Here is a 15,980-nt window from a genome sequence, read left to right on the forward strand (position 1 = left end):
TCTCAAAAATATGTCAGTGGGCATATTTTGTGCTCTGACTTATTAAAGATTCAGTATGCTATTGTAATATTTTATTTATTTTGAGGCTATAATGGAGGGTTTAATTCTGAACAAGTTTAAAAAAAACCCCATACATTCCGCTGTCTGATTTTGCTGTGGAGTTTCTGCCTTCATTAGTGAAATGGAAAGCTTTGCCTGCTTGACTGGGTAATTGTTGGCATGCTGTAGCAGAGATTTGTCAGATATGTTAAACTTGATGAGTTTAAATAGAAACTATTGGTTTTGTGAAGGTTTGAGTAAATATCTTAGCAGTTCTCTGCTTTTAATTGATTGGGTAAACTCATTTGTAGTGCAATTAAATGACTCTAGAGTAGATGAGGTGTATCAGGCTTTTGGGAATGGCTAGGAATATACAAGAAGTTAAACAAGCTGTGAATCAGTAAACATGTAGGATGCTGGCCAAGTCATTAGTGGTTTCACAAGCTGTCTATCTGACTTTTTTCAGCCAGCCAAAACTTTTCATACTTCCCAAATTGTAAACTTTTACTGCAATCACAGTGACATTTTTTCTATATTCCAGCTTGCAAGATGTAGCAGGTAGTAGTAGTCCATCTCTTCAAGTTGGCATCAGCCTGGTTTCCTGAATGAGCTCAACAAAATAAAGATTACATTTGATTTCAGGGAAGCGAGTGGTGTTAGTTCAGTTGCTCTTCAGTAATGTATAACTGTATCTGCTTAAAGCAAATACATTATACCGTTTTGGCACCTGCCTGGCATGCTTTTACTCTACAAAGATGGTAATGTCAATATGTACATGACATACTGGCTAATGGTGTTGACTGATAAATGTAAAAACTCTGAGGCAGTGTTGGCTTGAGCAGCTGCTGTCCCTAACGTGTGAGTACTCATTCCTCTCCCTTCTCCACTTGGTTGACAGGACTTGCTCTTGATTAGTTGCACTGGGAATGGGATGGAGAAAGTTACCCAGCTGCAGAATAACACCCTGTCAATCGGGTTAATTCATCATCAGCCTGGCAGCCACCTGTTCAGAAGTGGAAGGGGATGGGGGAAGTGTGGCTTTGTAGGTTCACTTAAGTAGTGCCACCTCTGAACGGACTACAGGTCTAATAAGCTGTATTCCTTTCCTTCTTTTCTGTTTACCCCTGTGGGTGACTGGTCTATGCAGAGTAAGAGGCTTTGATTCCTAGAAGCCCATAGCTTCCACAAGCAGTTTAGAAAGTAGAGGCTGGCAATTTCTATGCTAGGGATCTTATATTCATCATTCATTGTGGACTTACTCAAAGTGATGAACTTCAAACTCATGTACTTTATTGCCCTTGAGTGAGCCTCCCTTCCCAGTACAGCACAGGCCAAGTGCCTTATCTTTCTTCTGTAGCTAATATATGTGTGAGAATCTAATATTGGCAGCTAATGCAATCCTCTCAGTGGTAGAGAAAGATGGTTACCATGTTGATGGTCCTGAATTCTGTCCTTCCTGAATGTGCAACATGCTACAAACTGGTGAGGAGCTCAGTTTCTCAAGTGTTTCTTCTGCAAATACAGAACAGTTTACCCATAGAAAATCTGGACAGCAGCTTCATCATTTTGCATCTGTGTTTACTAGCTGGCATAAAGATAGAAGACATTGGTAGGTATGGAGAGGTGGTTTTATCAGTCAAAATTTGTGACACATTGGAACAACTAGGACTAGTACCAGTTGTGAGAGAAGGATCACAGCCATTGTGTTCTCTTCTTCAGATAGCCAGCTTCTCATTGCTTCCAGCCAGACTAGGATAAGTCTGAAATATTGCTGAGAGGAGGCTGTGCATGTTGTCCCGGGGCTCAAAGACCCATACGGCACTGGATGCTCATGTTAGGAGTGCTGCAGTGCTTTAGGCAGCATTTCCCCCTGCCCCCAAATAAATCTGATCTGGTCATGGGCATCACCTAGCTAGGAGGTGGTGCAGTGCCGCTTGTAAATTCTGATCTTAAGTAACCATCTGTAAAATTTACCATATTGCTGTAACATAATCACAGCCTCACAAGTGGCTGCTCTTCACTGGAGGCAACATCAGATGTAATTGCAAGGTAGTGCAGAATTTAGCAGTCTCTTTTCAGGAAATTGCTTGTGAAAATGAACCATAGCTCCTGGTGAGCAGCTGTACAGTACCTTTTAAGCAGCAAGTACAGTACCTGTGTTTCCATAAGGAGTTCAAGGTCCTTTGACAAATTAGAGAATTGGGTCAAAGCAAGCGGCACAGCTACATTAGCCTCAAGCACTGAATGTAGACTAGATTGTAAAATGGCTCTAAAAGTTGAAGTTACTGAAGAGCTGTAAAGTAGGCCTGAAGCCTGTAAGTAATTTAGAGAAAAAAAATAGGAATCTTGGTTGTAAGATTGGAGGGAGAGATTGCATAATATTTAAGTTGGAGCAATTCAGGAACCTAGTTAAAAGTTTTAGCTTTTTTTTTGGTGGTCTTAACAGATGTGCACAGTGTTTTATATTTATGCCTAGCTAAAGGTATTTTAGAGATACTTTTTCAAGCTGAGATTTATGTTGGAAGTGGAATAAGGTAATGTTTGGACAATGCCAAAGTTTATGAATTTTCTTATTCCTCTTGAAAAGTAAACTTTTCTTGCTAAGTTGAAATACAGTATCAATAAAATACAGAGCACTTGTGTACCTGTCGAGATCCATACAGTGAAATCAGTGGATGTTTTGGAAATCTTGTGTCACCATGTTACGAAAATAGAAAAGGGGGAGGTAGGAAAGCAAATTCTTCATTTGAAACGGTAGGAGGTTGCAGCAATACCACTCTGATTGTGGCTTTGCAGGCAGACAGGGCATGCCACTGTCATTGAATGGATCGACAGGGCAATCGGGTGGTCTAGATGTTCTTAATACATTGCTTTTGTGTTAAAGGAATCCTCAAATTTACAATTGTCTTTATAATATACTGAAAATCATGAGCAGCATTTAATGATGAAGGCCAAGAAACGGGGAGTGAGGTACTGTGCTCTCTGTTAAAAGCATATAGAAAACAAAGATAAAATTCCGTCTAGTGCTCCAGCTGTAGCATTCTGAAAAATAAAGACTAGAGACAGATGTGGGGAAGTGGGCCTTTGAGTAGGGGAACAAGGTGCAAGCTCAATGCCAGGATTAGGCAAATGTAGCAAGATGAGAGCTTGGAGGAGAGTGAACAGAAACTAGAAGGCCATCACAATCTACACAATAAGTTGTTATACAATAACAGAAGCATACTTCAAGGGTGGCAAATCAGGGTTCAGAATTACCCAAGACAAAGTTTTTTTATGTGCTAGAACTCACTGTGGCTGTTCCCATCATTTTATCTCAAAGTTCACAGTTGTGTCTCAGCAGATGCATGCTTTACTCCAAGCTTTCCGTGTAGATTAAGTTGAAGACCCACTTATGTGCAGAAACATGGAAGATTTCCTGTTCCTTTTTCTTTTTTCTTTTTTCTTTTTTTTTTTTTAAATGTCCAGGCAATTTATAAGTCTTTCTTTAATTGTTTCTCTTTGGGAAGATTTCATTTTCTATTTATCATTTGATTGATGTTTCAGCAAATTCTAATATACTCTTTTGAACTGTGGGAGCTGAGAACACCAGTCAGTCCTGGGCACAGTTGTTGTAGTGTGCTTAGTTTAGTGTACTGGTAGGCTGAGGAAATGGCATCGCTGCTGTGAACTGGGAGCGTCCTGGAGAAAGAAGGAAGGTCTTCTGCAGGAATAACATGCTGCTGGCTAGGGCATAGTTTTCTTTGTAAAGCATAAATGCTGTTTGCTGGGGTCACTGAGATCAGAGGATGTGAATAAGTAACGTTAGATATTTTTATATGTTGAAGATCATTTACAAGCGCTTTATAGCATAAACAGTGTATGCGTATGTAAATGTGAGACAGACAACTGTGTTCCAGTTGTCTTTTGAGTCTGGTACACTTGAACTAAACAGTTTTTTTCTGAGGAATTGTAGATAACTGAATCCTAGTGGAAAGTTATACAATTACCTGCCGGTGACTGTAAGATTGGAGAATGCAATTTAAAGAGCTGGGAAACATATCCAGCATGTCCTAGATATTTACTGGACTAGATAGTCCTTAGAACTTACTGGTTCTTCATCTTTAAATATGGTAGTAATGACCCTACAGATCCACATAATCTGCAGAGGGGATTTATTAAGATGCTGTAATAATATGCTGTTGTTAATATCTGTCTTTCAAGAGTTCATCTTGGCACACTGTCCAAATTAAAGCTCTGAGAAAGATCTGCATGCCAAGTCCTCAGGCAGTCCTCAGTTCGTTCATATAACTAATTTTTTTGAAGAATTGCAGCTTCAGGCACCTGAAGGGCTCACTTTTCTAGGTACCAGGAGTGCACAAGGAGACTGAAATGGGGAAAAGAAAAGATGACATTACAGGAGATGAAGAAGCTAAGACTGGCTGACAGGAGATAGCAACAAAAGAGAGAGGAAAACCAGAACGTAAGGGAAAGAAAAGCAAAGGAAAAGAGTTGTAATGAAGGGGTGGAGAGACAAGTGAGATGAGGGGGGGTGGTAGGAAGAGGTGCAGGAGGACAAAAGGCGTGAAGCCAGCAGGGAGGAGTGCTGGAGCTGAATAACTCGGTCTTTATTCCAGCTTGGGAGGGGCAGGAGGGAGTGAGACTTAGTAGGAGGCATGAAGGGTGGGGTTTGTCTTGAGTTTTGCCTAAGGTGGTTTTCCCCTACTTTCATAATGGTGTAATGTCTTTTATCTGCCCCACACTCAGACAAGAACAAGGGATTAATGAAAACTTTTGGAATCAGTAAGAGAAACTTTCTTGTCTAGAAAAAGTTTTCCTCCACAAAGGAAAGCAGAAACATGTTGATTTTGTCAGTGCCTGTAACTTGGGTAGCTGTGGGAAGATCTTCGTAGAAATAGTAAGGCAAGAATTGCTTTTTGTGTTTAAATAAATAATTGTATGCTGATAATTGGACCTCATGGGGACAACAAATCAAATTTTAAAACTATATAATTGAGTCCCATTTTTTTTTCCCCCCTCTATTTTATCTTTTTAGTCCTATCTTTCCATAAACACTCACCACTATGGTAATTATATACTGGAGATGCTATAAGCATTAAATGCTACAATGTAGATTTCAAGCAAGGCAAATATTTTCAGGATTTGCCTCAAGGGATTTTGAGAAATGCGGCAGTAATGTCCTGTCAGTGTTTCACAGCAGGGTGATTCCTTCTCCTGAGCCTTGAAAGAAAGAAGGCTTGTCCACGTGAGGTTTTCTTTCACTTTGCTTCCCTCACTGCCTTGACCTTATCTAACCAAGCTTACAGGAAACTTTGTACCCAGTACACCAGTGGAAGTTCTGCATGTCAAGATATATCTTGATCCCACATGACCATGTGGTTAACGCAGTGATCTTTGTTTCGGATTACCTACTGGTGACCTACCCCCGATAGGGATCAATGCTGATGTCAGGGACTGAACAAGAACAGATTTTGCACCTGGCAATGAGGGAGCCACCCCATCGAGCAACTTCTGAGCAACCTTCATGAGAAACCTGTGACATGTTTTAAAATCCCCTGGACGGAGTCTGAGTCATTGTTGTCTGACAGCACACTTACCGAATAAGCATTTGTCGGAATGATTTATAACACTGTGCCATAGCTGGGTTTTGTATATAATCCTTTGTTGATGGAAACGCCCAAAATCTGCCTGAGCTGAGAGCATTTGCTATATCTGTTGGGGAGGGCATTTGCTGTATCTGTTGTTTGCTGTGGGGGTTGGGGAGTTGTTTGTTTTTAGTTTGTGTACTAATTTATGTTGACTGAGACTCATCCTGGTTATGAAACAAGATGAGTTTTGTAGCCATTCTCTAATATGAAAGGCAGGTCAACTATGTTAAATTAAAAACAAGTCTCTTACATAATACATAGACAATTTTTTAAAAATATATTTCTTTATTTGTAAAAATAGTGTTTTAAAATACATGTTTAATAGTTATTCAGACTTTTTTATTTTTCTCTCCCATTTGAACTTCTTCAGTGCGGTTTATTTTGTGAGACACAAAGAAACCAGACAAAGATTTGCCATGAAGAAAATTAATAAGCAGAATCTCATCCTCCGAAACCAGATCCAACAGGCCTTTGTCGAGCGTGATATCCTGACATTTGCAGAAAATCCGTTTGTTGTCAGCATGTATTGCTCCTTTGAAACAAGACGTCATTTATGCATGGTCATGGAATATGTAGAAGGTAAAATGTTTGTTCTGTTTTACAGAGGAAGGAGAGAGTTTTCTTACATCAAGAAAGAAAAATAACCCGTATGGTACTTGCATTGAAGAGGCCCCCTGTATGTCCTCTGTACTCTGGCAATACAGATTTAGGATCTAAATGCAACAACAAGGTGGCTTTTTTTCCCAGTCATTATCTCCCAGTGAGAGCTTGTAAAACACTTGTGCTCCAGCTATAATGGGAAATAACTGCTCTTTGAATAAGTTCCTCATAGACTGTAATCGTAAGTGTCCTAGCATTCAAAGTTCATGTGGAAATGCTGTTTGCTTTTCTGGAGTTCAAATTTTCATTAGCACATGTTGGAGTATTTGTAATAGTTATTTTTACAAAGAAAGAGGGAAGAAGCAGCAATTTGAAAAGGTGCCGATGCTGAAGGAGAACAGTGGACTGAGGCAGTGCAAGATGAGATACCCAGGCTATGGTTGTGTGGGCTTTTTTTTTTTGCGCCCCCCCCCCCCCCCCCCCTTTTTTTTTTTTAAGTGGCAGCACAGACTTTATTGGTTTCCAGCTGCACCCTTGTACTGCTTGCTCCCAGATTCACACTGTGTTTCCAGTACAGTAGTTGGTGTGGTTACATGTTCAATTGAACCATCCGACTGGAAAATAAACATTTATGACTACAGTTTGTGTCTCTTTCTGCAGCACATATGGATTATAGTGATACACCTCAGAATTTATAGGGTCATCTGAAACATTTGTCCTGTTTCCACAGGTGGAGACTGTGCTACTTTGATGAAGAATATGGGTCCCTTACCTGTAGACATGGCAAGAATGTACTTTGCAGAGACTGTTCTGGCCTTGGAATACCTTCATAATTATGGAATTGTACATAGGGATTTGAAACCAGACAAGTATGTATATAGAATATAACCAAAAGAGGACTTTGAAATTGTTAGATAAAATATGAAAGGTGTAAACTTGCTTTAAATGTTTTTGAAATTTTTTTATCGTGAATGTTAGGTAGGTTAATGATTTCTGCACAATATTTGAATTTTCATTACCTGCAGTTACAGAAAATGCATTTTTTTCCAAAAGAGCTCTTCAGAATTTTCTGTCTTTAAGATGGAAGAGGCTATTGGAGTAGCTAAAAAAAAAAAATAGTACTTACGCTTCTGGCTGAAATAGAGGGAAACGCATTTTGGTCATTAAGGAAAAGATCTTTCAAAGTATGCTTAAAACACTGTTTAATACAAAATATCATCAACTTGCAGATACTTGCATATATGAAGATAAGGTTGACCAGATTGGGAAATCTTTCCTAGTCCGTGTTTTTTGGGGGTTTGTTGTTGTTGTGGGTTTGGTTTTTTTTTTTTTTTCAATATTTAGAAATACAATATTTCTCCTATACATGTAAATAACATTACAGCAAGTAGCAGCAGTAAAAAGTATGGCTGTTGCAGCTCCATTAATCTTCTTTCTGTTTGACATTTAAAAAACAAACAAACAAAAAAATCGGAGTCATGTCTGTTGAGTGACAATACCTTCATAGCATAAGACCTTGGGCCAGTGTAGTATTAGTTACTAACTAACTTAATACCTGAGGTTTTTTTCAAATGAATGACCCAGCTTGTTACAGACAGAAAATGCTCACTTCACTTCAAAAGCGACATTTATTCTATTCTAGGTCTTTCAGGTGATGACTCTTCCTTTTTCTTCAAAGCATCTGTCATTCAGCTCTCAACACTTGTATGGTTCTATAAGATGTTGTGCAATGGCATATGAAAAGTTTGTTCCCATCTGGTAACAGTAACAAATCTAAAACTGTCAGATTTTTCACCTGTTTATTTTGTACCTGGTTAAATTAATTTTTAAGCTGTCTTTATATTTTTGCAGTGCTATTGAAACATTTTCCTCCAAGTATAATAATAATGATGATAAGCACATAATGTTGAAGTATATCACGGTAACTTCAGATCATTCTAATTTACAGTTTATTGGTAACATCCATGGGCCATATAAAGCTTACAGACTTTGGCCTGTCAAAAGTGGGGCTAATGAGTTTGACTACCAATCTGTATGAGGGTCACATTGAGAAGGATGCCAGAGAATTCCTTGACAAACAAGTAAGAGACAGCCTTTTTCATTTCTATATTGAGTGTTCAAATGAAGTGATACCATAATACTGTATAAACTGTTGTTATTTCTGCATTGGTGTTCCAATTGTGTATGTCAGTTACTTTTACTGATGTCCTTGCAGATTATTCTAGGCTTTTTTCTTTCCACATTAGGATCTATTAGTAAGATGAACAACCTAATTGTATGCAAGTGAATCTGTGAGAGAAACAAATGGAAAACTGTTTTTATAAGGAATTCAGAAGTCTCAGCAGAGTACTTGTGGATCTCATGATGCATTGTACAACCAAGTGTGCTAAAATCCTTGCTATGGCCCATTTCTCTTTAAGCATGCCTCATTACCATTGCTCACAATCTGTTCACTATAAAAGTTACTTAAGATAAAACCATCACAACTTTCATGTAAAGATAAGGATATGCTTAAGTTAAATAAAGTATTTTCCGTGATGGACTCCCATGTACGAAATGCAAAGTGTCCTTTGCATGACAGATACACAGATGTTGATAATGATGCCTGTAAATGTAGCTAGATCATTCTAAAAACATTAGCTGTTATGCAAACTCAGCAGACTAAAACCTACTGAATTCCATTTTTCCATGTTTCCGTATTATTTTACATTTCAAGAATTATAATGATGTGACATAGCTCAGTTAGACTTGTTTTACCATCATGCTTATTTTCTTTCTTTTAGGTCTGTGGTACGCCTGAATACATAGCTCCTGAAGTGATACTAAGACAGGGTTATGGAAAACCAGTGGACTGGTGGGCTATGGGAATTATCCTTTATGAATTTCTTGTTGGGTGTGTGCCATTCTTTGGAGACACCCCAGAAGAGTTGTTTGGACAAGTAATCAGTGGTGAGGATCATCACAAAAAAATGAGATTTCTTAGCTTGCTGTGAAACATTTCAATTTCTGTTAACAGTAAAAATATTTACAACTTTACTGATAGACCAGGTTTTCAAGCTAGTTTTGCTCAAAAAAACACTGTTATCGTAATATTGTAATACACAATTTGCTGTCAAAGCAATAAGAATAAATTTGGATTAAAAGCTGAACTTACTGTATATTGTTGCTAAGTACAGAAATGCAGTAATGTAGAGTACAGTGGTTAAGCTGCACTGTTTGATAAAGTAAAGCAGTATTAGTAGAAAAGTAGTGCCACTATGGCACAGTGATTTCAGTCTTTAGTAAAGAAATTATACCAGAGAAGAAATGGTTAAAATAAATTTGCATGAATGGGAAAATGCCTCATGGCACAATGAAGAAATGAACAAAGATGTAATAAAACCCTAAAACAAATCTCTCCCAAATAGTAAATAATGAGAAAAAGAAGGAAAGAAATTCAATTCACAGGTTGTTAATGATTTCATTGGTGATTGTAGTGTAATGTTATTTCTGTAGCAGCTGTTCTTCTTCCATTTAAAATTCAATAACCTTTTAGATCTTAACCTACAAGCTGACCCTAAGTATTGTGATGTGGCTTGTGGCAAAACTGAATGATAATTAAACGGAATTGTTTACTATCCTACCTGCTGTTTCCATAAATTTCCCAGATGCATAGATGTAGAGGGTCTCTATGCCAAAAGTTTAACAGAATGGCACCTCTGTTACTGAGTATTTCCCAGTCTGTTTTATGGTCTGTTTAAAAGGTCCAGTAGTTAAGACAAAAAAAAAAAGGCCTGCCAAAAACCCAACAGAAGCAAAATTAACCACACCCATGGTTCTTTATTCTCTGAGAACGCAGCAAATCCCCTTTTGTACTTAAGTAGACACTCTGTCATCATCTCACTTTCCTCCATCTCTGAAGTTGAAAGCCGGACGTGTTTGTAAACTGTAATGAAATGGATTTGTGAGTTGCCTCTAGTATATGACTTCTTATACAACATTCTAGCTGTTCATGGATTTATAACCATGTTGTTTTCTGATGTGATATGCTGAGGCCTGAGTGGCAAGGAGAATCAACTGTTTAATTAACACAACCAGCAAATGCTGGCTTTGTTCTGGATGCCTCATGGCTGCGACGCATATTCATGCTTTATTTTCCAAATCAGATTTAAACTGCAGTGGAAGCTGCAGGCAGGCAAACATGGAAATAAGTCATGTTTTTATTGCATTTCCAGACACATGCACATGTATTTTTATCTTTGTGCTCTCTGACTGGGAGAAGGGGAGGGAATAGTCTAAAATTAATGACAAAAGTTGCACTTTAGACTTTATTTTGCACATGGCATTAATTTTACATTTTGTTAAACAAACTGTCATGTGTTTCAATCTAGCTGATACTTATGTAAATAACTTTATCTGTTTGAATGTGTCCATTTATCTTCCAGAAATTATCTGTAGGCTCGTATGTTTGTAAACCTGATCTATTCCCAGTCACTCTCCAGGACTGTTGGGCGGCTTAGTTTCTTGTTTTGATGTTGACTTGTCAGTTTCTTCTCTTTTATTTTAAATATCCTTACTTACTGAAATCATTCTTACTATCAGTACCTGCAGGAGAACTCTTTTGGAATAAGTTTTTTGGATAAGTTTCCTGCGCTAAAATACATGGTCCCCTTGTATTGAACTGTAAAAGCCGTGTTAAAGAATGCAAACTATAGCCTAGACTTTTATTCCAGTTTATGTGGGTGAAATCTACATTCTACTTGAAAATCTACTTTAAAATCTTGCTCCCTCTTTTTACCTCACTCCTCCCTCATTTTAGATCGCCTTTCCTGGGCCCAAGTTGTATAAGTACAACTGTGGGAGGCCCTGGTGTAAACTTAGATGCCTAAAATGATCAGGGTTAAAAATAATGCACCAGAAACAGGTTATGTTTCATGCCTGTTTATTTCAGTACCTTTCCTTACACTCTGAATTACAAACATTAAACTTGTGTGTAGCTTCTGATGTTTATTTCTCCAATGATGATAATTTTGAAGGAAGTCTAGATCCTATAATGACAACAAAATCCTTAACAGCCTTCTGTATTTCCTGAGCTCCTAGCATTCTGTTTCTCTGAAGCCAAAATCCTTACACCTCCCAAGAAACTTCTGCAGAGTTTTGTCTAAACCTGCAATATATTACATTTGTGGAGGCAGCTTCTGCTAAAAATCAGACAAAACTTGCCGTGTAAGCTGTTACAAAGTTCATGTTCTTATTGAAACTGGCACAGTTTTCCATTGTTTAATTTAAATGAAAGTTGGTGAAACTTTTTTTCAGCCTTACCTGAATACTGCAGGGTTTAATACCTTGATTGCACGATTTAGGTCCAACTTGCTATGAAGTGCAAAAGCCTTAGTACAAGAGTCAGTAGAGTGAGGTGGTTTTTCCTCTGAAGTATGAGACACTTGGAAAAAAGCTCTGTTGGCATGTATCTCTCCAGAGCAGAGTCCGATACCTCAGCCCTTAATCATGGGAGTAATTACTTCAGTGAGTCTACTAGCATTAGAGAAGGATTACAGATGTGAGCAGTGACTGCTGGGTCAGGTCAGCTGTGTCAATCTTAACAGCAGTTTCCATGGAACAGAACTAAAATTTAAACCATGATATTGGGGGGGCAGGGAGAAGGGACAGCGTACAAGTTGTGCTAATATTTTGCAATAGTTTTCCATGAGCCAAGCATTCCTGTATTCTGTTGTTAAACACTGTTTTGGGTTAAAGGATACTTCCGAGGAAAATGGGAACATAACAATATGTTTACGGAGTCTGTATAGAGAGTATAAAAATCTGAATTGATATGCAACAGAGAGCAACTTGAAAAGTTGCCTTAATTCTGATTTTACTGCTAACTCACTATGAGAGCTTTCATGCGGTTTCTGCTGAATGTTGGGATCAGACTTCAGTAATAACAAACAATTTTCTGTTTTGCTAGATGAGATCAACTGGCCTGAAAAGGATGAAGCACCACCTCCAGATGCCCAGGATCTGATTACCCTGCTGCTCAGGCAGAATCCTTTGGAAAGACTGGGAACAGGTTAGGAGGCACTATTTTAAATTGCTAGTGTGCTAGAAATAGCTTCTATATTCAGCATTGGGAGCTTTTGTTCACCTATTTGTTTTTCCCGGGAAACATCTGTCAGGGCAAGTACCATGACAACATGCCATTATAGCAGAGGGTATTTTATAGATTCAGACCAGTAATATGAGCTTAACAAGATGATGACTGTCCTTTTTTTGGAGTTTAGATGTGGTCATTTGCATTTACTCTTCTCTTAATTTAATAAATAAAACAGAAGTTTCTCAAGATCCAGTTAGCTATTGGGTGGGCTTCCTTCATGAATACATTATTAAATAACTAAACACAGAAACAGAGAAAGGCAATCAATACACAACGGATGCTTCCCTTTTCAGAAGTATCTTAGCCTGGCAAATTAGTTCCTCCAGGCTTTAGGGTGGGTGATGAGTGCTCAAACTAATTATTCAGAAATTAGTGTCTCAGGTTGTGTTATGAAAGGTCTTGTCATTCTCATTCAGCAAGTATTACTGCCTTGCGTGAAAAAGAATAAAACCAAAAGTGTGAATGTTACAGAAGTAAATGGGTATCGGTGAGAATACAAGCTGGTAGCTTATTCCACTGTGGTCATTCAGTGCTGTGCTCATTCCATTTCGAGATAAGAACCTGGCATGTGGTATTAGGAGCAGTGAGCCTGTGTAGACTAATGAAAGCACTGTGCATTCATGTAATAGAGTTTATTTGTTAGTTGATGGAGCAGGATTTATTTGGGAATTTGGGTGAGAGGCAGTAATGAAGAATATTGCACATGATTTTTAAAGTGTTAATGTATGGGAACCCTAGTCACTGACTGCCATTTCACTGGGCAAAGCACTATGTAAACGCAGCAAAAAAGGCCTGCATAAAAAGAGCCCAAATATAAAGGTATAGTCATATTTATGGTGAACACTGTATGCCATGAATATAAAAACATTAGGGATGCTAAGGAAACCAAGTGGCAGGTTGAGTCAGCATGAGGATACTTGGAAAATGGCTGGCAAAATTTAGTCCAGTGGTCAGATTGTGCTGCATATTTTTAGAGCTAATATAAAAAGGATCTTTAGGAATCAGTTCATAACTGGCCTTAACCACACCCACTCAGCGGGAACGTGAGTATAACCCAGACCCCAAGTACTACTGACATGGTCCCAAATGGCAGGTCTTCCTTTGGGACATGACTATGTGACTGAGATGAGTGAACTGCATGTCCCTTGCTCCCTGAGCATCTAGGATCTGTGTGAACAGCCCATAGACTTCACTGTAGCTGATGGTCTGGAGTAATTGGCATCCAGCAAAGTTTGTTGTTCTCCCTTGCCCCATGTTGAACAAGTTAAAAGTGAGGGAGGTGTCATGCCCCAGTCAGCTTCTCCACTTGTTGCCTGCTTCATCTGCTGTGAAGGGCACCACTGCCAAAGGCGAAACAAAGAGCCACAACTAGTTCCATTCCCTTGTTTTAAGTATATTCCTTTCAGGCATTGTTGTTTCATTGCCAGGATCATTTTTCCTGATAAACACAGTGTTAATTCAAGACTGTCACTCTGTGAGAGGCTGGATCAGAAGTCAGTTGCAAATTCTGCCTCTCTTGCTACAGCTGGTTGAGAAAAGTGAATTGGCTAGAATGAGGCTGGCTTAACTACTGTAATGGTCAGTGCCACCACGTGGAGCATCTGTGCAGCTCATTTACAGGCTGATTTCTTTTGACTGTTCATGGTCTCTCAAGAGCTGGCAGTCTGAAGAAGGAAATCGGACAGCCATTTCTTTGAAGCACAGAGGGGTGTTTAGAAACCGCAACAAAGTTTTTTTTAAGTGTCAGAAGCAACTCACAGAAACAGAGGCTGCAATGCGACAGGTCCCACAGGGGCACTGGAAAATAGCATGGTTTGTCCCAGGCTCCACCATGCATCTCAAATGACAGCCCTATCTATTTAATACGTATTAGCTAGCTGCATAACACTCCATGAAAATCATAATTGTGTATTTGCTCAGGAGACCTGAGCGGCATAGTCAAGTTGAAGGAAGAGAGGTAGATAGTATACTTCTTTTGAAGAAGGAAAATTACAGAAAAAAGACCTCTTTGGGTTTGAAGTGCCTGATACCAATCAAGAATTAAGCAATTCTGATGTAATATCCCATTACTGTGCTCAAAGAATTGTTCACTCCTTGGCTAGTGACTTACAATGAGATGTGATTTTGATTTCCTTTGGGAAGAGTTGGCTTTTATTAATTTTTCCCTGGTGCAGTCAGAAAAGCAAAGAACCCAACCTAGAAATCTTGACAGTCTGAGTTAGAGACCAGCCCTGGAGACTTCACACTTTTTCTATGGCTGTCTCCTGACTTAGCCTTGACATAGGGAAGTTTACATGCTGTATCAATGTGGTGGTTTGACCTTGGCTGGCCACCAGGTGCCCACCAAGCTGCTCTATCACTCCCACTCCTCAACTGGACAGGAGAAGAAAATATGACGAAAGGCTCGTGGGTCGAGATAAGGACAGGAGATCACTCAGCGATTACCATCACGGGCAAAACAGACTCGACTTGGGGAAATCTGATTTATTACCAATTAACAATGGAGTAGGATAATGAGAAATAAGAACAAATCTACAACCACCTTCCCCTCATCCCTCCGTTCTTCCTGGGCTAAGCTTCACTCCCAATTTCTTTACCTCCTCGCCCCGAGTGGCACAAGGGGATGGGGAATGGGGGTTGTGGTCAGTTCATTACATGTTGTCTCTGCCACTTCGTCCTCCTCACACTCTTTCCCTGCTCCAGTGTGGGATCCCACCCATGGGAGACAGCCCTCCACAAACTTCTCTGTCAGTCCTTCCTACAGGCTGCAGTTTTTCATGAACTGCTCCAGTGTGGGTCCTTTCCATGGGGTGCAGTCCTTCAGGAACAGACTGCTCCAGCATGGGTCCCCCACACGGTCACAAGTCCTGTCAGGAAACCTGCTCCAGTGTGGGCTCTTCTCCACAGGGCCACAGGTCCTGCTAGGAGCCTGCTCCAGCGTGGGCTTCCCATGGGGTCACAGCCTCCTTTGGGCATCCACCTGCTCCGGTGTGAGGTCCTCCACAGGCTGCAGGTGGATATCTGCTCCACCGTGGACCTCCATGGGCTGCAGGGGGACAGCCTGCCTCACCATGGTCTTTGCCACGGGCTGCAAGGGGAATCTCTGCTCTGGCACCTGGAGCACCTCCTACGCCTCCTTCTCCACGGGCCTTGGTGTCTGGAGAGTTGTTTCTCTCACATATTCTCACTACTCTTTCCCAGCAGCTGTTGTGCAGCAGTTTTTTTACCTTTTGTAAACATGTTATCCCAGAGGCACTACCACCGTGGCTGATGGGCTCGGCCTTGGCCAGTGGTGGGTCCATCTTGGAGCTGGCTGGAACTGGCACTGTCAGACACGGGGGAAGCTTCTGGCATCTTCTCACAGAAGCCCCTCCTGCAGCCTCCCTGCTACCAAAACCCTGCAACATAAACCCAATACAATCAAGGTAGCAGTAACTCTTGTTGCTGCAGGTTACATGTTCAGTTTTTAGAATCAGATTATGCTTATTAATGACATCCTTGCCCACCTCCCCAGGACAAAATTCCAGTATTTCATTGTGTTCTTATGGTTGTTTCTTAACTTG

At 39.8% G+C, this 15,980-nt stretch overlaps 1 protein-coding gene across 5 annotated transcripts in view; it reads left to right on the forward strand.

The window, feature by feature from the left end:
• MAST4 (microtubule associated serine/threonine kinase family member 4) overlaps positions 1–15,980 on the forward strand; it is a 306,287-nt gene that overhangs the window by 269,788 nt on the left and 20,519 nt on the right. For all 5 annotated transcript variants that reach the window (XM_072858736.1, XM_072858737.1, XM_072858739.1 and 2 more), the window contains 5 exons: positions 6,055–6,263; positions 7,015–7,153; positions 8,233–8,365; positions 9,068–9,233; positions 12,232–12,333. In XM_072858736.1, the coding sequence (XP_072714837.1) occupies positions 6,055–6,263; positions 7,015–7,153; positions 8,233–8,365; positions 9,068–9,233; positions 12,232–12,333 (749 nt within the window). The remainder of the gene's footprint in view (positions 1–6,054; positions 6,264–7,014; positions 7,154–8,232; positions 8,366–9,067; positions 9,234–12,231; positions 12,334–15,980) is intronic.

Source organism: Ciconia boyciana, chromosome 4, assembly GCF_034638445.1.
Source record: "Ciconia boyciana chromosome 4, ASM3463844v1, whole genome shotgun sequence".
NCBI classification, from domain to species: domain Eukaryota; kingdom Metazoa; phylum Chordata; class Aves; order Ciconiiformes; family Ciconiidae; genus Ciconia; species Ciconia boyciana.